The following is a 24,502-nucleotide window of genomic DNA, read 5'->3' as shown; positions in this document are numbered from 1 at the left end:
CTGTGTCCCCATGTTTGCCCCGCCCCTGAGGCCTGGCCCCCACTTTCAGAGGCCCAGGACACTGGCTGCGGAACCCAGGCGTTCCAGTACCCCCATCCCCCACATCCTGGCCAGGGAGTGCCACAGGCTGACTCTCGCTCCTCCTCCCTCCCCTTCCCCTCCCCCCTCCCCCCACACACCTGCGTTGGAAGACACACCTGCTGCCAGCCTAGCCAGGTGGGCAGCCCTGCATGGAGGAATGCGGGGATCCCAGCTGTGGCATCCCAACGTGCCCAGCCCCATGGCAGTGCCCTCCTCCCCCATGGTTTCTCAAGACCCAGGTGTGTTCTAAGACCTGGGCTCTGGGGGGGAAGAGGAGGGAGGGGCACGAGTACCCTCCAGAGCAGCCCCTCGGCCTCCCTGTAAAATCCTCCCCAGTGGCAGCTGGAGGGGGAGCAGAGCAGATGTGTGTGGGGAGTGTTGTGGGTAGAGAGGGGGGTCTGAGTGTATGGAGAGAATGCTGAGCGCAGGCATGTGTATGAACATGGACAAGTGTGCTGTTTGCGTTTCTATGGATGGATGTGGTGTGTGAGGAAGAGTGAGTGTGTGCACACAGGGAGGGTTTTGTGGTGTGAAGCAGTGTGTGAAAGAAAGGATGGGTGCTGTATATGAATGGAAGGATGGATGGACTGTGTGTGTGTGTGCGCGCACACACGCATGTGTGTGAGATTCTTAAAAAAGGAATGGGTGTTGTGTGTGCGTGTGTATATCTGTCTATTGGAATGGAAGATAAATGTCTTGTATGTGTATAGATGCTGTGTGTGTGTGAGTGTGTGTGTATGAAAGGAAGGGTGGGTGTCCTATGTGTGTATTGGATGTTGTATGATTGTGTGTGTGTCTAAATGGAAGAATGGGTGTTGTGTGTGTGTCTGTTAGAATGGAAATATGGGTATCGTGTGTGTATGTGCATGTGTGGATGTTGTGAATATTTGTGTGTGCTGAGTGGGAGGATGGGTGTCCTGTGTGTGTATTGGATGTTGTATGATTGTGTGTGTGTCTAAATGGAAGAATGGGTGTTGTGTGTGTGTCTGTTAGGAATGGAAATATGGGTATCGTGTGTGTATGTGCATGTGTGGATGTTGTGAGTATTTGTGTGTGCTGAGTGGAAGGATGGGTGTCCTGTGTGTCTATAAATAGAGGGTTGGATATTGTGGTGTGTGTGTGTGAATGAATGAAGGAGTGTGTGTGTGTGTGTGTGGTGTGAGTGTGTGAATGAAGGAGTGTGTGTGTGTGTGTGTGTGTGTGTGTAAGTGTGGTGTGAGTGTGTGAATGGAGTGTGTGTGTGTGTGTGTGTGTGTAAGTGTGGTGTAAGTGTGTGAAGTGGGAATGGGATGTGGGTTGAAGCAGAGCCATGTTTGGGGCCAGATGCAGGCAGGGAGGATGATGAAGGCAGCCCTCAGGGCCTGGCATGGCTGGTGGGCGGGGCTGAGAGGACAGGGAGGCAGGTGGGGGTCTCCAGAGCCCTCTGCCTGCTTAGTGGCTGTTTACAGGGGGCCAAGGAAGGCTGGTCTGGCTTGGGGTCTACCCCTAAGCTCCCCAAAACATTAAAGTCCCAGACACCCCAAACGCCTCCATTTCCCCCCACTGTCTCCCATCAAGCCCCCAATAGGCCCACACTGCTCCAGCGTCCCCTTCACACAGGCCCCATAACCATCCCAAACCTATCTCTGCCTCTTGCCTTGGCCATCCAAGTCCCCCCTGGGTCCCCAAACCCCTTCTGGGCTCACATTTCCCCAGCACCTTCCCCCAGACATTCCAGCTTCTTTTAGGCCTCCTAGAGGCTCCAGACCCTTCTGTGCCCATCCCCTACCTTTCTTTCCCTGCTCCCTTCTCCTCCCCCCTCCCCTAGCCTATCCCCTCCCCAGCCTCTTTCCGGAGACATCCAGATCCCCATCGCCCTTCACCCCCAAACCCCTCCCCTCAGCCCCTCAGCCCCTCAGCCTCCAGTCCCCTGCCTGCACCCTTCCCCTGCCTCCCATGGAGCCTGCCCTTTCCCCTCGGTGCCCCCCTCAACCTGCCTGTGCCCCCTCCCCCTTGCTCTCCTCCCGCAGCGGCAGCAGCGGTGGCCCTGAAACTTTAAACGGTGTTAAAAGTTTCTGTTTACTAGAAGCCCTTGAATTTTTAAGGACGTATCGATTCCCTCCGCCAAGGCCTTGCATCAGCGGCGCAGGACGGCAGGCCAGAGTCGGACCACGGGATCCAGGAAAGAGCTCCTCAAGCACGGAATGACAGACACGCACATGCCCAGACACACACACACACACACTCACCCAGGCACACAGAGACCCCTTCCTGACATACAACCACATCCCCCCAATACAAGCTGTACACAGGCGGGCTCCCTGACAAAGACACAGCGGCCCTCTCCCTGACACACGCGGACCTGTGCCCACACAGATCCTCCCCCTCACTGCCCCAGACCCGCAGGGAGCACCCCCACCGAGAGAAACCCTTCCAGGGACCCACAGACACCTCCTGCCACACAGACAGACACACCGCGACCCTCGCACACTCACGTGTCCCCTGGGCCACATATACTCTAGGACACACAGAGACACACACCACCACCCCCACACACACACGGGCTTGTCACACACACTGACACCTTCTGACAGAAAGACCCTCGGAGCTGACACACACGGGGGTCAGCTTGAAACACACATGCTCACGGGGGCGCCCCCGTCACCAGTACTTCCCGTCAAACCCAGGCCCCGGCGACACTTGACTCTCACTAGAATGTCAGCCTCCCAGGGACAGGTCTTTTGTCTTGGTCCTCACCATGTCCCCAATGCTTGGCACGGGGCCTGACAGATGCTCACCCTCTCTGACTGACTCACAGACATCTCCCAGGCGCACAGCCAGACCCACATCACCACAACACAACGCTGTCCACACAAAGGGCCTCCTCCACATCCACTGACCAGCTTCTCTGCCCCCAGAGGACACCCAGACCCACCCAGACACCTGAGGACACTGCCGCCCCCCGGCCTCGATGGTCTCCTGGGACCAGGAGCATCACCCCTCAGGGACATTTTTACAACACACACACACACCTGCACCCCACACACCTGGGCAGCGGCACCCCTCCGACAGACAATGCATAGCTGAGCATTGCTACAGCTTCTTGGCCCGGGAGGCCAAGAAGGTGCTGGCTGCACCTGGCAGCAGGAGGGAGCTTTGTCTCGGCAGGAGCTGCCTGGGGGCTGTGGCACCACCTCCCCGCCCACCACGGGGGTCACCCAAGGGCTCCCCGTGCACCCACGCCAGGGCCCCTGGCACCATCTCATCCAGGTCGTTTCTACTTTGGAAATGGGGGGTCAGGGACCTACACGAGGGCCTACAGCCTCACGATGTGTGTGTGTGTGTGTGTGTGTGTGTGTGTGTACCTGAGGCCTCCATGCCTTTTTCTATCCCTGGAGGTTGGGCTGTGCAGCCTCTGCTGGATCTGTGTGTCCGTGATCGAGGAGCCAAGGATGAGTGTGTGTGCTGTGTGTGGGAGGGACCCGGGTGCATGTGTGTGGCACCTGTGTGCATGGCTTGGTGATACTATGAAGGGCATTACTAGTTGATTGGGTATCATAACTGTAGTTCCATATGCCCGAGGCCCAGGGTGCATCTGGGCTCCAGGTGTGTGGTGTGTGTGTGTTGCTGTGACTGTCAGTGTCCCTTTGTACCTCTGTGCTCTCCTGGTGTTTGGATGTATGTCTAGGTATCTGTGTGTTTGTGTGAGGTGTGTGCGTGCATCTCCCTTTTATCAGTGTCCTTCTGTGTGCCTGGGTGTGTCCTCTGTGTCACCAAGATATTTTGGTGCAGCCTTGTGTTTGTGTTGTGTTCATGTGTAGGAGTTGAATGTCTGGAGCATGCCAAGGTGTGGTCGTGTGATCATGCCTGTGTCGGCGTGAATCTGTACATGTCGGCAGGCCCTGCTGAGTGTATGTCTTAGCGTGTATCTGCGTGAGGCCCATGTTGGTGTGTATCTGTCTGTATCTCGGTGTCTAAACATGGTTCCTTGTTAGAATGCGTGGGTGCCAGTATCATGTGATGGAGGTCCTGTGTGCCTATCAGCATATGGATCATGGATTGGCTTCCTAATCTGGTGTGTGTGTGTGTGTGCGCGTGCAAGTGTGGAATGTGTGCCCGGGTATGTGCCCATGCTGTGTGTGTGCGTAGGTGTCTGTGTGTGCTTTGTTGTTTGAACACCGAACGTGCGGTGATGTGTTCTGTACGTGACATGTGTGGTGGGGTCCGAGCCCCGCCGTGTGTCAGCGTGTGTGTGCGCTGGAACGCGGGCCAGCACGTGTCGGGGTGGCCGTGACGGTGTGCGCCCCCGCGCGTGTGCATGCGTGCATGTGTGCGTGTGCGTGTGCGTGTGCGTGTGTGTGTGTGAGCGCCTGCCGCCGCTCCCGCCCGCCCGCCCCTCCCCGCGCCCCTCCTCCCGCCCGCCCGCCCGCCCGCCCGCCCGCTCCCTCTCCCCGGAGCGGAGTGCGCCGCTTCCAAACTTTGTCTAAACTTTCACTTTCACAGCGCGGCGGCGGCGGCGGCGGCGGCGGCGGCGGGCGCGGGACCGGCCAGCGGCGGCGGCATGGAGTAGACGCGCGGCAGCGGCGGCGGCGGCGGCGGACGCGAGAGGCAGCGGCCAGCGCGGCGGCGGCGGCCCCGGAGCCGGCGGGGCCGAGCCTGCGAGCGGCGGAGCGCGGGGCCGCGGGCCGGGCGGGCGCCGCGCGGCGGAGGCCGGAGCAGCCGAGTCGGAGCCCGAGCGCGGCCGCCGCCTGCCGGGCCTCCCCTCGCCGCGGCCGGCCGCCGCGCTCTCGCCGGGCGCCCAGCTATGTACTCCCCGTACTGCCTCACCCAGGTACCGGCGCCGCCGCCACCGGGGGGAGCGGGCCGGGGGCCGGCCCGGCGCAGGCGGGGCGCGCGGGCGGAGGGGGCGCGCGGCAGCCGGGGGAGTGAGCCGCGGGCGGCGGGGGGTGCAGGTCGTGCTTTGGGGAGCCCGGGAGCGCGTGCCGGCGCCGCCGTGGGCACACGGAGCCCGGCCGCCGGCGGGCGGACCCCGCGGGGGGCTCCCGGGGTGGCGGGCTGCGTGCGTGGCGCTGCCGGAGCGGGGTGCGTGTGAGAGAGTGCGCGCGCCCGGCGGGGTGCGGGGGGCGGCGGGGCTCCGCCGACCTGCGGGCCCCGAGGCTGCCCCCGGGCGGCGTGGCCTCCGGCGGTGTCTGCGGGGTGAGAGGGCGGCAGAGGGTGACCCGGAGGGCGCGGAGCGGCGGCGGGGCCGGGCTGCTCCCGGGAGCGGGCGCAGCGGTCCCCGAGGGCGGCCGCGGCCGGCGTGCGTGGCGGCGGCCCCCGCGGGCGGCCGGGGTGCCCGGGGCGGGCCGAGCGGCCCGGGCGTCTCCCCAAAGTCTTTGTTCAGGCCTCACATGGGAGCGGGGCTAAGAAAATGGCGGGGCTCCCAAATTTCGGAGGGGCAGAGGAGGGAAGAGGAGGGAGGGAGGGATGGGCCTGCTGCCAGCCTGGGCCGCGCCTCTCCGCCGACCCTGGACGACGCCGCTGCGGGCCCCCCTCCAAACTTTCCTCGGCGCAAACTTTCCGGTCCCGCTTCCCGGGCCGCCGCGTGCCGGACCGGGCGGGCCGGCCCGGGGAACACCGTCCCGCCACCCGGAGGCGGGAGGGCGGGAGGCGGCCGCGGGCGCACGGACAGCGCCGCGACCACGCGTCGGGCCAGCTCCGAGCAGAGCGGCGCCGACCTTGGCGCACTGCGGAGCGCGTCCCGCCTCCAGCGAAGTTCCCCGAGCAGCGCCTGGCGGAGGCAGAGGCTCCTGGGTGCCTGCCCCGCTCCCCCACCCCGGGCTCGCAGAGGGCACAGGAGCTGACCAGAGTCCCCACAGCGGCCTTGGCAACGCTGCCTGCAGGGCCAGGCCTAGGCTGGCAACGCAGACTCTGCAGAGGGGACACCTGGGGGCTGCCCAGCGAGCACCTATAGGCAGGACCTGTGTATGTGGGGGATCTGGAGGCCACGCCTGGGGTCCCAAATGTTCCCTCTGCCAGTCTGAGCCTTGTCAGCCATGCGCCAAGGGTGCCCACAGCTGGGAGCGGGAGTCCACGTGAACATGGCTGCCTGTGGACCTGGCATGTGGCAAGGGGCAGGAGGGTATGTCTGGGACGAGTGTCAGCCATGGCCACTCCACTCTCTTGTGTCAACAGATGCAAGTGTGTGCGAGAGAGAAAGGGGGGGGGACTGACTCGATCGTTCTTGGAGTCTGTGTGTGGCTCCAGTGGGTTGGCCACTGGCAGGCCTGTGTGGCATGGATGTGTGTGGGCCCAGGGAGCAGGTTTTCCCGTTCAAGTGTATGTGTTAGTGAGGTGCGCATTCACACGTGTCTGTCCCAGTGTGAGTGCAGGTGTGAACAGACACTCTGACCACTGTATCACCTCAGGGACCCCCACACCTGTGCCTCTGACCAGCTGGTCACCCCATCTCGGGCTTCCACACGATGTTCCTGTCCGCCTAGCTGGGTCTGAGCCGTGGGGCTGTGCTTGGGTGGCCTGCGTGGCTGGTGTTCAGGGCCTGGAAGGACCAAGACGCCTCACGGGAGCAGCCCCATGCCCCCTGCTGCCAGCCCAGCTTCCTGGCCTGCCCCCTGAGGCCTGGGTGAGATTCTAGGCCCTCGGATTTCACAGAACCCTGGGAAAGAAAATGCCAGCAGGTCCACGGTGACAAGACTGGGGAGGGGCTGGGGCAGCCCGCAGGCTCAGGGTGATGGCCAGGGCTTCGCTCTGTGACGCTCCGGAAGGGAGCAAGGACTGGGTTCCGACATAGGCCCAAGCTGTGCGTGTGCCAGGGTAGGTGGGCTGGTGGCCGCAGCCTTAGGGTCATCGGTCTGTCCTTCCTGAGAGCTACATCTCTTGGATCCAGAGTCTGCTTTTACAAAATTTTCTGCTTCCATAGTTTGCTCTGCCAGCCCTCCCCCCCACCTCTCGTTCTCTCTCTCATTCTCCCTTCCTCTTTGTCTCTGTCCCTGTCTCTGCCCTTCTGTATCTCTGACCGTCCCTGTCTCTCCCTGTCTGTCTCCAATTCTCGCCCCATCCCTGCTCCCCCCTCCTCCACACATCTCGGACTCTCTCTGTCTCTCTCTGGCCTCCATCTCTCCACCCCTCTCTCTCCCTCCCTTTTCTTTTTTTTCAAACCAGAATTGGCTTCGATTTTAAAGTCAATAAATGATTGAGCAGGAACGAGCTCGGAGCAGCGGGGCCCTGGCGGGGGGAAAGGCACTGTGGGCGAGGGGGAAGGGGTGCGTGTGGGGGAAATCTTCTGGAAAAAGCATTGAAATCCAGGGCGGCTGGGCGGGGCGCGTGCTGGAGCTGCTGGAGCCACTGCAGCCGCAGACCCGAGTCTCCGTGGCGGGGGCCGATGGATGGGACTCCCCTCCAAATAAACAGGCGTACCCCAGAACGTAGACACACACACACCTACACCGCCACTGCGATGCAGATACAAATGACCCGCTCACGTTGATGTCCAGACACACGGCCATCGGTAAACCCGTGGACACAGGAGACGGTGGGCCTGTGTTCCCTCCCCACCCAGCACACAGAAACACACACACACACACACACACACACCCTTCTGAACGGGACGTGTGTATCGATATCGGCTCACAGACGCACGGCAATACTTCCTGGTCACACTCGGATACACACTGACTCGCGTACGGTTTTTACCCTCACACGTGCTCACACAGACTCAAGGACGGACGGACGGATGGATAGAAGTACCGTTTCCCACAAGGCTTATTGGCTCAGCCAGGTGTGTACACAGACAACGCACACACTCACAGACACGCGTGCTTGCTAACGTTCCCTGCCGCTTGGCCACGCAAGCAACGGGACGTGTTTGTACCCTTGTTCCCGCGAAGCCACGCACAGTCATTCCAGGGGAGGGGGGGGGGGGCCCCCTCGGCTCTTTCCCTGGGCCGCGGTGGCCACCGCTCTGTCCCCGAGCAGCGCCGGCCGCCCCCCCGGTCCCCGTGCCGACCCCACGCGGCGCCTCCTTTCCGCTCTCGTCTTCTCGCGGCCGCGGCCCTGCCTGCCGAGTGCCCGCTGCTGGGGCGGGAGGTGCGTGCAGCACGAACAGGGTCGGGACAGGCCGCGCGTGGGCCCGGGTTGGGCTCCGCGAGATGTTTTGAGGCCTGGCCGAGCCCGGAGCTGAGGGCTCTGCTGGAGTGACGTGGGGGGAAGGGTGCTTCCCTCCTCCCTGGGAGCTGGAGCCGGGGGTCCTGGTACGGCTAGGCCTGTCTTGTGTGGACTCGGGCTCCCCGAGCGCAGACGGAGCAGAGGTTGAGAGCTGGGCAGCACTGGCAGAGCACAGGGTGTGAGCACCAGTCTGTCTGCTAATGCTGTGACCTGAAGCACAGGATTTTCCTGGTCCGTAAACTGGGCCATAATAGTGAGTGCCTGCATTTCAGGCTGTGATTAGGCTCAGACATAGCGTACGCTTCAAGGAACCGGATCGCTTGTGGCCATTTGTTTACCAAGCGGAGGGCTGCAGGGGTGTCCGAGGCAGGGGTGGTGGGGAGCAGGGGGCAGGAGAGAGGAGACCAGGCCTGTGGGGACCAGATGCCTTTCTCTGGGGCTCTGCTTGCCTTCGCCCTCTCTCTAATCTCATCATCACTCCAGAGTCCTTTCTGCATCTGCACCTGGGCCTTGTCCTCTGGGTGCCCCGTGGGTTCAGGACGCATGTGTGGGACCCCATGTGAGCACATGTCAGGGGTCAGTGGGCATCCTGGGTGTGTGCAGGGTGGGTGTGCAGCCGTGGCTGTGGCTAAAACCCTCCTGGTGCCCAGTGTCTGACTGGGAGCCCAGCCTTTTATCTGCTTGGTCCCTGCCCGCTGCTCTCGAAGCTCGGAGAATTTGGGGTCTTGCATTTTCCTCCAGCTGGACCGAGAGAGGAGAGGAATCCGGGGTGTCTGTGTTCCCTTCCAGCTCAGTGCTGAGGACGGGGCTCCCACTGGGTGGGCGTAGAGGGAGGCCGTCACGTTCCTGCTCCCAACGCTCTGCACGGGGAGGCTGTGAGCAGCTACCCGGTCCTACCGGGTCTGAGCCTGTTCGTCGGCATCTTGGGCCTCAGAGCCACCATTTTCTCGTGGACAGCTGTGTGGCTGCGTGTGTCTGTGTGGGTCTTCTTTGCACGTGTCTCCGTGTCTCTGCGTGCCCATCGCCGGGTGCTGCCTGCCTGAGTGTCGGCCCGAGCTCCATCTCTCTGCATTTCGGTGACGGGGGTGTGTGTCACTGTGTGTGTCGGGTGCCTGAGGTGGTCTTTGTGTGACAGCACCATGGTGGGTGTCTGACCATCAAGGGGAGGGCTGTGTCCGTGTGCTTGGCCCCGCGTGTCGACTTGTGTCGACCTGTATGGCACACATGTCGTTGCCGTGCCTAGGAGTCTTGCTCCCATGGCACTGTGCATCCTGGGCTTTGTCCCCGGGACCGTCAGAGTGTGTCGCACCACCCGAGTTCCCCTCTCTGCCTCTCACCATCGTGTGAAATGCCCGCCGTGGCGGTCGGGCCCGCGGCTGGAGCGTGCCGGCCTTCCGGTCGCTTCCCGAGAGGCTGGGCAGCCGCGGTGGCCCCGCAGTGGGCCCTGGCCTGTCGTGGACAGAAGCCCGTTGTGTGGCGAGGTGCGGGTATGTGTTTGGGCCGCCCACAGGCCTCCCTCTGTCTGCCCAGTGTGCATTGATCTTGGCTTCTGCCTGTGACTGTCCTGGCCGGGCCGGTGGGGGTGGTGGGCTGTCCCTGTGGGCCCGAGCCCATCACCCCCCGAGCCGGGTCTGCCCTGGGTCCCCCCACCCCGGGGGCTGTCCCTCCGCAGCTCCGCGAGCATGGATTTGGAAACTGAGGCCCCCTCTTTCCCTCCCCCCGCCTCTCTTTCCTCCCTCTCTCCTCCCCTCCTCCCGCTCCCTCTCTCCCTCGCTCCTGCCAAACGCGTCTTGGCTCCGTCTGAATATCTCTCCTCCTCGATTTTTGGCTCCAGCTCTGGGCGCGCTCACTAAAAGAAGAAGGACTAGCTCCCCCTCTCCCTGCCCCCCTGCCGCCTCCCCCTTTCCGAAGAGCCCCTCTGAGGGCGGGAATGGCCATGTGCAGGGGCCTGGGCCCCCCCTGAGTGGGCTTGACCAAGGGGGCACAGGCCTGGCGGGTGAGGGGGCAGGGGGTCCTGGGCCTGGCAGCCTGAGGGTGCAGCAGCCAGGGTGACTGTGCTGCCCGGCTGGGCAGGCGGGTGGGTGAGTGGGGAGGGGTCGGGGGCACGGAGCTGGGGTGTCTGGCTTCTGGTGGGGCTGGCAGGCCTCTGCGAGGCGCAGCTGTGCCCAGAACTCCGAGCTGCGTTTGCCACCACTACCAATGTGGCTGCGCCAGCCGGGGAGGGGGAGGCGGGTGGCGGGCACTGCGGCGCTCCGTAGCCAATCAGAAGCCAGGCTTGCGCTGGGGAGCTCTCCCCCCACTGGGCTTCACCCTGAAGGGAGCCAGGGTGGTGGCCAGCAGTGGGCAGGGGGCAGTGCCACCACTGCTACTGAGGACCCTGCTCCCTTGGCTGACGGTGTGGTGCCAGCCTTCCTGGCACAGATCGGGCAAAGGGTGGGGGTCCGTCCCCACCTGAATTGGAGGGAGCCAAGCCAGAGGCAGGGACAACACTCCCCCCCCCCTCCTTGGCTTCAGGAGGCAGCGGCAGCCGGGGGTAGGGGCCAAATCATCCAGGAGGGTCTGTGCAGATACGGGCTTCAGTCACATCACCCGTGGCTTTATTTCAGGTCCATCTCACACCAAGCTCCCCCCCTCGCTGGCACACGCGGGCACAAAGAACCGTGCTGTCACACACAGGCACTGCACACCCTCACACAACACACCTCCCTCGAGCAGGCGCACACTGGTGTCCCCACACAAAGATGCTCGTTTCCACACAGACACCGAGAGACACTGCCACACCTGAACACGTCGGCTCCGGAGCACACTGCGGGGGAAGACCCGCAAGCACACACGGTTAGACAATAACACGCCGTGAGACACACAGTGCACACGCACCGTTACTGCCAGACACACAGGAGTGCACAGTGAGAAGCACATGACATGAACATGCAGCCACACTCTCAGACCCCCAGACTCACACACAGGAGGGTGGATCCACCCTACTACCATCAGACACCCATGAGCCCACGCATGCACACATGCACACATGCACACATGCACACATGCACGCAGTAACACCCGAGACACTCGGCGCGATACACATGCTTGGCAGTGTCTGGAAACAGTTTTGGTGGTCACACTTGGAGGGGGTATGCCCACTGGCACCTAATGGGTGAGGCCAGGGGTCTGCCCAACACCCTACACCCTACAGTGCTCAGGATGCCCCAGCACAGAGAAGGGTACAGCCCCAAATGTCAACAGTGCCCAAGTGGAGGTCAGCCCAGATATGGTCAGACAGTCACACACACACACACACACACACACACACGAGGCCAGCGGACACAGTGGCTCACACAGTCTTGCTCACCAGGACCCAGGTGTTGTCACAAACGCAGCCCCCCACCCCCCTCTCCCTCCAGGTCCAGGCACAAATGGTGTGGCATGGACACAGTCCTGCGTTGCCCGAGCACACAGAGACAAGGGTCTCACCCCCACCCACATCCACACCTGGTCCTGCTTGGAAATGGTGCCTGAGAGAGCCCTGCCCTCCTCAGACGCCCCCCTCTGCCTGCAGGCCCCCTGGCTGTCTCTGAGCAGCAGATCCAGCCATCCCAGTCTCTTCTGGTGGAACTGGGAGCTCTGAATCCCTGCTCAGGACACACGGAGCCTTCTGGGCTCCGAGGTGGGGCCAGAGGTTAGGTCCCATGGCCCAGGGCCCCTCTCTTAACTGTCCTGCTTCTGGCATCCTTCAAAACAGTCTGGGGTGGAGGCGAGGCCAGCTTCTCAGAGATGTGTCCTCCTCAGGACTGTCTCACTAACCCTCTGGCCTCCGACTCCTTATTTCTGGCTCTGGAGAAAGAGCGGAGAGAGACAGCTGGCAGCATCATACCGGGAGAAAGCCTTTTGCAGGATAACAATGAAACGGGTGTTTCTCCTAAGAACCCGAGTGATGGCTAAAGTGCGCTGCGTGCCCACTGGGTTGCCCCCTGGGCCACGAGCCTGCCCAGCGTGGCTCCCCGAGGCCCTCCACGTGAGGCAGGAGTGGCAGGGGTTAGCTGTGCCCATGTGCGTGCCTGACAGTTGGGCAGGGTTTCTCCCTCGAGCGCTGCGGCATTTGGGACGTTTGTGCGTTATTTTGAGAGTGGGGCCGTGGAGCCGGCTTCCTGGGCCTGAAACCTGGCTTCGTTGTTCACGAGCTGCGTGTCCTTGGGCAAGTCACTCAACCTCTCTGGGCCTCAGGTTCTTCTCACAGGGCTGTGGTAAGGATGAGAGAAACTGGTTTATAGAATGCATTTTAAAACAATGCTTGTTGCAAAGTGCTTGGTTTTTATAGATGAAAAGCAACCCAGAAAAGAGCATCCAGTGCCAGGGACGAGGGTTAGGAGGTGGTGGATCTCATCATCCTGCGGATGGGGAAAGAATGCCAACGCATCCTCTGACCGTTCCCGCGTTTCAGAGGGACCCTGCGTGTCCCCATTCCCCCGTGTGAAACTTGCCCGCGCTGTCAGCCCTTGAACCCTCCTGACCACCCTGACCTCCAGACCTCCTTCTGCCCAGGGCTCAGAATGAGAGAGGATGATTGTCCACCCCACCCCCCGCTAGACCTGTTCTCACCCTCCGGGGAGGGGCCCAACACCCTCTCTCACACCTTGCCGGGCACCCAGCCGGAGCTTGTGAGCTGGGGGTGCAGGCAGGGGCCTGTGCATTCCTTTGGCAAATATTTACCGAGCACCTCCTGGGTGCCAGGCTCTGTCCTGGGCCCCGCGGGCTCCGTAGGGAGCAGAACCAACCAAGGTGCCAGCGCTGGTGGGAGGACAGACAGTGAGCCCCATCCATGACAGAGTGTCCCAGGGCTGGAGGAGGTGACGGTGGGGCCTGCTCTCCTTCTCCAAGGGGCAGTCTGGGGGTGAAGGGCTAAGCACAGTCCCTCCGCCGTCTTCCCGGGACACGTGGCGGTTTTTGCTGCAGCCTGAGGTCACGCATTCTCCGTGCTGTAGGATAAAGCCTACGCTGCCCGCCCAGGGCTCGGGGACAAGATGGCCGGGGCCCCTGCTGTGCAGAAACGGGGCCTCGATGGGCACTGGGCATTCTCAACCCTGCCGCTCCGCGCTTGGGGGTGGGGTGGGGCAGCTGGCGGCCCAGAGTGGCACTTCCACCTGGGCCCCTTGATTTAGCTTCCCCGGGGCGGGCTGGTTTATTTTTACCGAAGCCCGTCACCCTGGCAGTGCCAGGCGGCGCCATCTTTGTAGGGTCTTGGGGATCTGCCCACGGCTTGGGGAGACCCGGCTTTGTCTGCTGGACCCCCGGTTCCTGCGCTGGGGCCCCCACCTTTCTCCACCCTCAAAGCTCCAGGCGTAAGGGGTCTGGCCCGGGGCTGGTGGGGTCGGCATTGTGGGCTGGCAACCACCGTGCCCGGGCTGGTGGCATTTGGTTTGGCGCCCTGCCTGCCCGCCACCCCCCACCCCATGCCCGGGCAGAGCCGAGCGGCTGCTGCTGCCAGTCTCCATTTGGAAGCGCGGGGTGGGGGTGGGGCAGCGCTGGGTGCCTCCCAGGCCTTGTCTGCCCTGTGCCACCTGGGGCTTGTCCCCCGGGCCTGCTCCCTGGAAGGGCCCGGGCCGCTTTTCCCCGTTGCCCCTTTGTAGCCTGGAGCTCAGTGACGACGCCCGCCTGGCTCCCATCTTCCTGCTCGCTTCCTCCCCCCTCTCCTTCTTCCCTGTAATGGCTCACCATTTTGGCATCTCCTCCCCTGCCCCCTCCCATGGGCGCCAATTTCACTTTCAAACCTTCCACCCGCCCGCCCGCCCGCCGCCGCCATTGCTGGCTCTCCAGCCTCCTCTCCTGCCTGGGAGGGAGAGCTGGGGGGCACCAGGCAGGGGGCACCGAGGGCTTCTGGGTGCTTCTGTGCATGTTTAGAGGACACAGGCTCCAGGCTAGCTCGTGCCGCCTGCCTGGAGGTTGGCAGAGTGGGGCTGCAGAAAAGGGTGGCAGAGAAAATGTGGGACCCCCCTCCCCCATTTCTGATGGGCTCTCTGGGCCACCAGGAGACCAGGGTGGGCATTCCAGAGCCTGGGGTTTGCAAGGGGAGGCTGCGTCTGTGGGATGCCCCGTCCCCTCTCCCCCAAGCTCCCTAAGATTCCCGCTCTCCTCCCTGGAGCTGAGGTGGGAAACCAAGCTCCACGCTGGGCACTCCTGCCCCCAGAGGCCAAGGGACTTCGGAGGAACCGGTTTATTGCTCTCCCCCCACTAGCCCCCCCCTCCCGCCTGCTGCCCGCGCCTCTCTCGGCACTAAACAAAGTTTGCTAAGTAACTTCAAATGTTATTTGAGGACGGCCTGGCCTCAGCCCAAGACGGCCCTGTGGAAACTTGCTTTTCGCTGCCGAGGCTGCAAGTATCAAAGACACACTTTCGGGGGGGGGGGGTGTGCTTTGACGCTTCTCCCCCCTCGGTGGCAGGGACTGGCCCTGAATGGGCACACAGACACACACAGGCCGCCCCGGCCGAGGGACACACACAGGCACACGACAGCCATGGGCCCCAGCGCAGACCCCAGCACACGCAGCACGCACACTGACACGGCGAGGGGAGGGGAGGGCGGGCGTGCGGGGCGCTGCCCCCGGCCCTGGGCCTTGGGATATTTCCAGCCGGTGAGGTTCCCCAGCGCCTGGAGACCTGTATTCTCCGGCCCTCCGGGCGGGAGTGTGTGCTCTGAAGAGTCCCCCCCTTCTCCGCGCCCCAGTTTCCCCAGTCGCAGAAGGACGCGGTAGGCCTGAGTGGTGTGCAGAGTGGAATCCCCCAGCGAGGACGGCGGCTTTGAACCCCTTTCATTCCGTGCCACACAAACGGATTAACGAAATCCTGCAGCACACCAAAAAATAGGTTTTTTTGCTGACCAGAAAAAAAAAAACAAGCATGATTTTAATTCATTCACCCTGGATGGCTGTTGTCATTTTTTTTTTTTTTTTTTACATGACAGCCTAAGGGGAAAGAGGTCAGTGCCCCTGGCCTAATGGGCATTGCCTGTTTCAACAATCCCGGGCACACCAGCGTGTGGGGCACACCAGCGTGTGGGGCACACCGGCTGAAAAGCGCCGGATTAGGAGGGTGCCTGCATTTCCTCACCCCTCTCAGGAGGGAGTCCCTGAGATGGCCCGGGTCTGAGCCCGGGGCCGGTGACAGCGGCCGGCCTGCTGCACGGCCAGTCCCCACCTTCACCTGGTGCGCATCTACCTGACTGGAGGCCCTGACCCCGACCAGCTCTGGGTTCCCCCCGAGAACCAGGGAAATGTCTTTTCTCACCTCCTCTCTCCATGTCTCTCCCCAGATCCCGCCTTTTCCTGGCTCACCAGCCCTGCCAGGCCTGAGGCTCCGGGAGAGGTGTGGGAAACGGGCTCTGGGTGTGTGTCCTCACCAAAGCCAGCCAGGCCTGGGGCCCGGGATGCCCAGAGGTCACGGATGACCCTCCTGGGACCCCACAAACCCAGGCACCTGAGCTGACGCAGCAGGGGTAGGCGAGGCTCTGAAATAGGGTCCCTCTGACCTGTCACCACCCGAGGTTTGCAAGCAGAGGGGTCCTGATGCACACAGTGGAGAGGCCAAGGCCCCGGGGACACTGGACTGTCCCCCCTTCCAGTCCCCAAGAACCTCCCTGTCTCACTGTCAGCCAGACCCTTACCAGGTCATTTTGTGGGGGGACCCCGTCCCAGCCCCACATACCACCTCATCTCCACTCACAGTCGGTGCTCGCAACACCCCGCCACCCGCAGTCTGTCATCCAGTGACAGCCTGTCACAGGCACTGCTGCACACCGGCACAATCTGTCGTCCACGCACAGTCTCACACACAACCTGTCACACACACACACACACACACACACACACACGCACACACACACGCAGCGGCACAGTCGCACACACAGCCAGCCTCACACGATCACACCAAGCGTCACAGCTTGTCACAGCCATAGACTCCTCACAATAAAAATAACAGCTACCAACTCCAGAGCAATTATGCCAGGGCAGCGGGCGGGCGGGCACAGGAGACCTCCTGCAGCCATCCCCATGGGAGGCAGGTATGAGTAATCGGTTTTACAGACGAGGGAACAGAGGCCTCGGGGTCAAGTGCCAAGGTCATGGGGCTGGAAGTGGGGTGGCAGGAGTTATTAGCCAGGCCCCCAGGGGCAAGCAAGACTCAAACAGGTCATCCTGCTTTCCGACTCACTCCTATCCACCTGAGGCTCCCTCTCCTGGTCCTCCCCGTGGGCATTCCCCGCCCATTCCCCGGATGGGAAGACTGAGGCTCTGAGCAGCCCAGCCAAGAGATGGGGGGGAGGGGCCCTCCAGGCTGAGGAAATCTGAGCCATGCCCTCCACCCCACATACTGCTTGGCTCCTTGTAACCCACAGCGACTGTGTGTTGGGGCCCATCGGCTGGGGCCAGGGTCCCAGACGGCGGAGAAGTTCTGGATCCTCAGGAGCTCTGTACCCCGGAGGTGCAGGGTGAGTGGCAGCCATGGGCTCCCGGGCAAGTCTTTAGTCCCAAGCCTGGAGCCTCTGGTGCCCTGCACCCCTACTCCCCACAGCCCTCCGCATTCCAGGGTGCTTCCTCCTCCTCCTCCTCCTCCTCTGTTGTCCGCCTTCCCTCACTTTTTCCTTCTTTGTTCCTCCCCCGCCTGCCTGCTCCTGCTCCTCGGGGCTTCCCCCAGCAGAGCTGCTAGGGCCAAAACCAACAGGGCTCCAACGATATCCTCCCCAACCATATCCTCCCCGAGGCCCTGCAGGCCCTGCCCCCTGACCGGCTCAGGGGCTAGATCCAGACGGGGCCCAGCCTCTATGGTGGCTGCGCACGTGGCCGCCTCTGGGACACCTGCAAGCACACGCGCACGGCTCCGCGTGGCGGCCTCCACGGGCACCGGGCATCACGCGTGCCCACGTCTGACACTCCGGCGAGCCTTCCTCCTGGCACAAGCACACTCTTGTACAGCGGCTCCAACGGGGGTCTTGAGCACGCCCTTGGCCAGTGCCCCAGACAGGGACCCCGGGAACTGCCAGCTTACATGCACACCCAGGCCCGACGGCCCGATGGGACTGCTGAGGGGCACAGGCACCCATAAACACTCCCTGCCCCATAGCAGATGGGGCCCCCCACGCCATGTTCAGACTACAGGCACTGCCCTAGACCCTCACGGGGGGTGTGTGTGTGTTTGCGTCCCAGGCTTAGGTGGGTCTCTGTGAGCCCACAGGAGCGTCTGATGCCCACACACATGGCCCCAGGCCCACGTGAGCCCGCACCTCCCCGGCCTGCGCATGCATGTGACTCACGTGAGCCGCACACCTGCCAGGCCGCCCTGGGCACCTGGCTGCAAAGCCACCTCAGGTTATTGGGGAGGAGACGGGGATGGGGGGAAGGCTTGATCCCGCCCCTCGTTTCTCTGAGAGCACCGTCTTCCCAAATGCCCCTGGGTGCAGGTGAGCCGTCCCCAGCCCCAGAGCTGCCGGGAAGCGCCCCTGCCTGTGTTATGTTTATGTTGGGAATTTGTACCTTAATGTACACTTACGTTTATATGTAAGATCCGCCCCCCCCCCTTTCCCTCGTCTCGTCCGTACTTGGGTTTTTACCACCCCTACTCGGCTTCCTCCCAAACCTGCAGAACCCACTTCCCCAGGCAGGGACTTGGGGTCAGGCGGCGGAGTAGCTTTTGCCCTCTGACTGTGGACACTGCCAAGTCCTCAGGCCAGGGACCCCCTCCCGTGCAAGGCCGAGCCACACCGCCAGCCCCGCAGCCCGCCCCGGAACACAATCGCGGGGGTGGGTGCTGGCGGCCAGACCGCTTGCTTTTTGGTGTGTGTTTGCTGTTGCCTAAATTAATCCTGAGTGACGGCCTCAATTCCTCTCCACAAAGAGGCCGTTTCATGCCCTCCCTTCTGGGGTGAAGCTTCCATTTGCCCCCCCTCTCCCCCCAGTCCAGGCTGGCAGCTCAGGCTCTCGGCTCCCAGCTCTCCTCCTGGCCTTCCCCTCAGGTGTGCCCAGCCCAGGGCGAGGAGGCCGGGGCCCTGGGCATGCATGGACCTCAGGAGTGAGTGTAGGTGGGTTATGAAGGGGCGTGAGATATCTTAAAATACAAACACATTGCTGAGCAGAGGCGGGGTGGTGGTGGTGGGGGTGTTCCAGGATTCCCTAGATGGCCCCTCTGCCCAGCCATAGCGCCCTGATGCCCCAGCCCGGCTGAAGACAGTTAGATGGTCTCCCCGCACCTCCCTTCTCAGCCCCTTTCATGGCCCCAAGCCTTTCCAGTCCGCTTGTGCATCGCTGTGCCCCTGTGCAGACCCCAGCAGAGAAGTGCCACCTGTACCCTGGACTATAGCCCCCTGCGTGTGTTCACCCACAGGCACCCACTGCCGACGGGCTCCTTTCACCTCAGGGTGTGTGCGTGTGCGTGTGTGTGCGTGTGTGTGTGCGTGTGTGAGTGTGTGTCTGTGTGAGTGTGCATGTGTGTGCGTGTGCGAGTGTGTGCGTGTGTGTCTGTGTGAGTGTGCATGTGTGTGCGTGTGCGAGTGTGTGCGTGTGTGTCTGTGTGAGTGTGCGTGTGTGTGTGTGCGTGTGTGTGAGTGTGTGTGTGTGTGTGTGTGTATGGCATTCCCCAGACCCCATGCCTGGCCTGGAGGGGGGACGCCTCTCCTGGGCTCAGGCAGTGGGAGGACTGGGTGCTTTCCACCCTGCAGAAGGGTGCTCACCGGTGGTCACTTGCACGTGTGCTGCAGGGTGGAATGGGCAGCAGGGTCCCCAGAGTGTGGACAGCGGGCTCTGGGCTCTACATGCCTTCGGCCACCAGTGGGCTGTGCGCGGGGTCGGCGTGCGGGAAGGGAGGTCAAAAGGTGGGGAGTGGCGCCCGCAGGCCGCTCCGGGGAAGCAGGGCTGGTGTGCTCTGGCGGAGCAGCTCCTGGTCGGTTCAGGAGGGAGGACCACAGAGTAGGCTCACTCTGCACTGCTCAGGCACCGCTCCCGCCTTACAGCGACCCCAAAAGCGACTCCAGGGGGCCGTGTGGAGTGGCGGGGTTCACGGCGGGGTGTCGGCCTTTTGCCACATCAGCGGCGCCGCAGTCAGGAAGGGCTCACCGGAGGCGCCTCTAAGGCCGACTCCATCCCCCGCCTCTCCTCAGTCTCACCCCTGTGCTCACCCTGACCTCGGGGGCTTTGGAAGCGAAATGGGTGTTGATGAATCCCGTTACCCTGAGGCCGTGTTAGGTGCCCCGAACCCGAGGGCGGGCGGCGTGGGGGTCTGAGTCCGGAGAGGGGCACCCCGCGCCCCGATCGATCGATCGCAGGCCTGGAGGAGCCTCCTCCCGTAGCCCCAGGCAGCCTGGTTTTGGGGCCTCAGGGCGGGGACCTTTGCCACGGGAGATTTCTGTTTGTTTTGAGGGTTGGCTGGGTTTGGGGGCGTTTGGCCTCCGCGGCGCGCGCGGGGAGGAGAGGTGACTAAGTGGCAGAAAATGCGCTTTCCCTTTCCCTCGCCGCTGCCTTCAGGCCACAGGGGTTGCGAGGCTTCCAAGAAACTTAAAAAAAAAGAAAGAAAGAAAGAAAGAAAAAACATCCCCCAGATCCCCTCTGGTCAGCGGTCTTCCCTCTCCGGCGTCTCCGGAGGCGCTAAGCCCTCCCCGCCCATCGCCACCAGCCATTTTGCAGCGATTCCCGGGCAGGCCCTGGAGCCGGAGCGGGTGGGCAAGTGGAAAAAGAGCATGTGCTCGCTCAGCGGGCCTGGCTTAACCTGTTGGAGGAGGAGGCTAGGGTCCCGCTGATGTCCTCCGAGCCTCCCCCGAGCTCAAGCAGCCCCCAGGCTTGCAGAAAAGGCGGGGAGAGGGGCGCCCCACCGGCGCCCTGGGAAGCCAGTGATACACCCGGCGTCTCATCATGCGAATTACTTAAATTCGAGTTGGTGGTTTGAGGTCCTTTCCCATTTCCACGCACAGAGGGCCCGCCCTGCCCCAGTTGGGTGGGGGGAGGTGACCCCCAGAAGTGCAGGTTCTCCCCTCGGACCCCGATGCAGCCCAGCCCACCAGCAACTCCCCAGATCCCCACCAGACGCCCAGACCACACTCGGCGCCTCCCCCTCCTTTATTTAGGGTCATCTTTCCCCTCTTCTTCAAAACAATATTTTAAAGGAGTTCTGTTATTTTTTACAAAAAGGTGTGAGAGGCTGGATGGTGGAAACAGGCTGTTTAAAAAATAAAGAAAAGGAAGGAAAATGTGTGCCCCTGGCACTCTGTGGAGCCGGTGAGCGCTCTCTGCCTCTCGGCTGAGCTCCTTGGCTGGCTCCCCGGAGAGCCGGGCGGGCCGGGCGGGCCGGGCGGGCGTGGGGCACCGGGATCGCTGCCTCCGTCCGCCAGAGCGGCTCCGGAGAATCGGGAAGATCCTTATGATTTTAATAAAATCGCCTCTCGTCCGCGCTGCCTCTCCCGGAGCCCGGAGTTGTCACGGCAAATCTGTAATCGGAGAAAAATACCAGCTTTGTTGAGGGTTAGGATATAACGTTGGTTAATGTGTGTGGTTTTTTTTTTTTTAAATAACGTTAAGCACTGGAATAATTAAAGAGTGAGAAGTCACTCGTCTTTCCTCTCCCTTCGGCGTTGTCTCATGGAGGGGCGGGGAGCGTGCTTTTAGGCAGCGCTGGTTAGTTTTCATGCGAGCCGCTTTCTCACCAGCCTCTGCCTCCGCTCCGGTCGGATTCGCAAATCCCCAAACTGGCACAAGCCAGGAAACTTGCAGCAGCAGCGGCGGCTGCGGTGGCGGGCGCAGCGGCGGGCGGGCGGGCGGGCGGCCGTTCCCTTTTGGAGCTGGAGCCTCGCTTTCTTTTTTTACCCTCTTTCAGAGACAACCCTCTCCGCATCCCTCCCCGCCTCCGGGCCTGACCCACCGCCTGGTTTGCGCTAGAGCGGTTTGAAAAAGAAAGAAAGGAAGAAAGGCGTCGGGCTCTGGTGCCCCTGTGCCAGCCGAGGGCACGTTTCCCAGGCAGCGGGCTGGGGGGAGCGCCAGACCGGTGTGCGGGGGAGTCTCCTGCCTCTTCTGCCCCTTCCCGCCCCCAGCCCCGCAGCGGGGTCAGCACTGAAGTGTTTCTAAGGATCCGAGAGCCCAGATGCCATGTCATATTTTAAAAAAATATTTTTTTTTATCGATTTCAAAGAAGAAGGGAGAGGGAGAGAGAGATAGAAACATCAATGAGGAGTGAGAATCCTTGCCCCTGCAGCGCCCCACGCAAGGGTTTGAGCCCGAGACTGGGAATCAAGCGGTGACCTCCTGGGTCATATAGGTTGGCACTCAGCCACGGAGCCCACCGTATTTTTAGTGAAGCTGACCTGTTTTGTGTGTGTATGTGGTTTTTTTTTCTTCCAGCCCCCTCTGACATAGGTAAAGACCGTGCGGTGCCTCCAGAGCCGCCTTTGGCAGGGGAGAGAGCGACGCACGTGGGATGGGCCTGGCGAGTTGGGCCCCAGGACGGTGCCACCACGGGGTCTAGATTCGGAGCCAGAGAGCGGGGTCCAGGGCGCTCCTTGGGCACTGCCCGCCTGGAGAGAAGTGGAAAACGGAGGAAGGGACTCTTTTGTCAGGATTGCTGGGAGGCTAACAGGCTGCCCTAAGCTTCCCCCAGGTGTGGGGGCCTGCCACAGCGCCCAGGAGAGAGGGAAAGTGGGTAGGAGGTGGGGGTACGTGGGCACCAGCGGCTGTGCAATGCCTTGGCCTTGCAGAGGGAGTTATTTATTTGCTTCAGGTGTTTTTAATTAAAAGTGTTTCTCTCCCCCCCCCCTTGTTATTCAGAGCTTGGACTTTTTAGTGATCCTTTGCGTTTGTCTTTTTTACATAAGCAAACCCAAGACATATTGTGGGAGGTATTTTGCCTTCAAGTGTTTTCTCTTTCCTGCTTTTATTATTATTTTTTTTTTAAAAAAAGAAACTTAATTTTAAAATTACAAAGTAAATTTAGTGCCAGTGAAAGTGAAGGGGGTGGGGGAACCAGCTGGGGCTGGAGCCAGGGAAGGGGTGGGAGATGCCACAGGGCTGGGCCTCCCTCCCTCCCGGCAGCCCCAGCCAGGACTCCCTCACCCTCCAGGTCCCCTCTCACCACCGCCACCCCTTCCTCTGCTGCAAGGCTTTTACCAGGAACCCTTGGCTCTGCAGAGCCCCTTTCCCCCTCCATCCCTACTTCGGTGTTCCAGCTTGGTGGCCCCTGTTTGTCCCCTCCCCCCCCACCTGCAAATGTGCTAACACTGCTGCTCAGGCGGTTCTCCTGTGTATGTGGTCAGAGTTGGGCAGGCCCAGGGAGGCATGGACACCCTCTGCAGCAGCCAGGAGGCCGGGGGGCTTCCTTTTACCACCCCTCTCGTCCCCCTGTGAGCAGTGCACGGTGCTAACACATGGACGGACATAGGCGCTCACATTGGAAACCACTGGCGCGCGGGCAGGCGCTGTTTGTAAGGCATACACGTTGCGAGAGCTCTGCAGCTCAGAGACTCAAGGCCCACTCGGCACGCACGCCGAAAATGTGTTATTTTTTAACCAGGGCCCGGTGGCCCTGGGGTGTCCACTTTGTGAAAATGTCTCATGCGTTGCACTCTTCCTTACATGGGCCACACACTTCAGTTAAAAAGCTTAGTTTTTTTGGGGGCGGGGGAGAGGGAGAGGCCCAGCCTCAAAAGTGAAGGCTGTGTGTTAGAAAACAACAACAATGATAATGAAAATAAAGGTGTCCTCCAGGTTGCTCTGCTCAGGCCTCCCTGCTCAGGGATGGGTGGAAGGGCTTGTAAAAATTAGTGGGCCGATGATAAAGCTTGCAGGCGGCGGCGTGAGGCCCACAAGGCTCCCTGACCCACCCTCCACGAGTGCCGAGCGCCTGGGCACTGGCTGCAGACGCAGGTCTCGCGGTAGGATTTGAACATCTCCGAACCAAAAGGATAAAAAGTGGTAAGGAAGACACGTTCTTGCCAATTACATTTTGCTGTCAACATCTGGAAGGCAAAATTGCAGCTGTTCTCCTGCCTCTTCCGCCCCCCCTCCCCATCACCACCTCCCTTTTTCCCTGCACACTTAAATTTTTTTGTATGCGTGCCATCCATACTTCGGGTTTCTGCACTGTTAAAACGTTTTCACGGCTCCACTCAAACCGAGTTGCTGGGTTTGGACTTAAAAAAAAAAAATACATCCATGCGTGTGTGTCTGGTAGTCGAGTATAGTTTTTGTAGCGATGCGTTTGAACAAGCCTGCAAATCAATTGATAATCCCCTCCCTTTTCCTCCCCCCCCTCCCCACCTCATCGTGGCCTTCCCAGCCCAGCGGTTCAGAAGCCGGGGGACTGGGGAGGACTCTGCTGCCGCCCTCGCCTCAGCTCCTCCGGGCAGGTACCCACGGCTTCGCCCTCCCCGGCCCTTCTGCCGTGTTTTTGTTTTCCCTTCGCCCCCCAAAAATATTTGAACCGAAAAGCCTCTCTTTTTCTCCTCCGCCCACAGCACACTGAAAGGGCTAGTGAACCGTGATTCAACAGTGCGAGGGCGCCTCTTTTCTTCCGTAGCATTAATTAACTCAAGTTCGTTAGGACGTCGGGTCTGTCGCCCACAGTTTTCTCTTGTGTGCGCTGAATCGGGTCATAGAAGGAGACTTCCCCGTGCAAACAGTTTGTGTTGGAGCTGGAGGACGCAGAGGGGGAGAGAGGGCGAGAAAGAAAGGGAGCCGGGAGCGGTGGGTTGTGGCGGGAGAGAGAGGTAGGCACGGTCCCGGGCGGGCGGGTGCCGGGGTGCCAGCCTCCGCAGGGCCATGAGGATCCTCCAGGGGAATGAGGATTCTCCGGTTTCCTTGGCAATGAGCCTGATCATAAGAGAGTTGCGGGAGCCATACGTGTCGAGGGGTTGAAAAATGTCTTCCTTCCAACTTTTTAAAAATTTGGGGGGAGGCCGTTTCCCCAGAAAGAGCCCTGGAGCCGTCAAACCTCTCCCTCCCCCCCTGGCCGTTCCCATCCCGACCACCCAGCACTCCCCTCTGGGGGCTCCGGGCGCTGCACGTTGCCGAAGCAACTGCAAGAAAGAGGCGCTCTCCGCCCAGGGCTGGAGTGCAGGCGGGCGATGGCGAGGGGGCCCAGAGAAGCTCTCCTTTCTCGCCAGGCCTCCTCTCCCGCAGCCGGAGGAATACACCCAGCGAAGCCACTGGGTGTCCCAGCAGGTCCTGGTAGCGCTCTGGCAAGGGCCTGGAGAGGTTGCAGGAGGAGTTTCGGAGGTGCAGGACTGGGGGGAGAGGAGCACCTTCCCTGGAAAATCCCTCTA

The 24,502-nt window shown here is 61.7% G+C and overlaps 1 protein-coding gene across 2 annotated transcripts in view; it reads left to right on the top strand.

Annotated features, from left to right (window-relative positions):
- Positions 1-4,371: 4,371 nt before the first annotated feature.
- NFIX (nuclear factor I X) overlaps positions 4,372-24,502 on the top strand; it is a 94,304-nt gene continuing 74,173 nt past the window's right edge. Inside the window, exon 1 of one of the 2 annotated variants that reach the window (XM_045576077.1) lies at positions 4,372-4,891. In XM_045576077.1, coding sequence (XP_045432033.1) covers positions 4,387-4,891 — 505 coding nt within the window. In that variant the 5' untranslated portion in view covers positions 4,372-4,386. The remainder of the gene's footprint in view (positions 4,892-24,502) is intronic. The other variant, XM_036422825.2, reaches the window with a different exon arrangement.

Source organism: Pipistrellus kuhlii, unplaced genomic scaffold (assembly GCF_014108245.1).
Source record: "Pipistrellus kuhlii isolate mPipKuh1 unplaced genomic scaffold, mPipKuh1.p scaffold_m20_p_73, whole genome shotgun sequence".
In the NCBI taxonomy this organism is placed as follows: domain Eukaryota; kingdom Metazoa; phylum Chordata; class Mammalia; order Chiroptera; family Vespertilionidae; genus Pipistrellus; species Pipistrellus kuhlii.
This window is presented reverse-complemented; position numbering and strand designations above follow the sequence as displayed.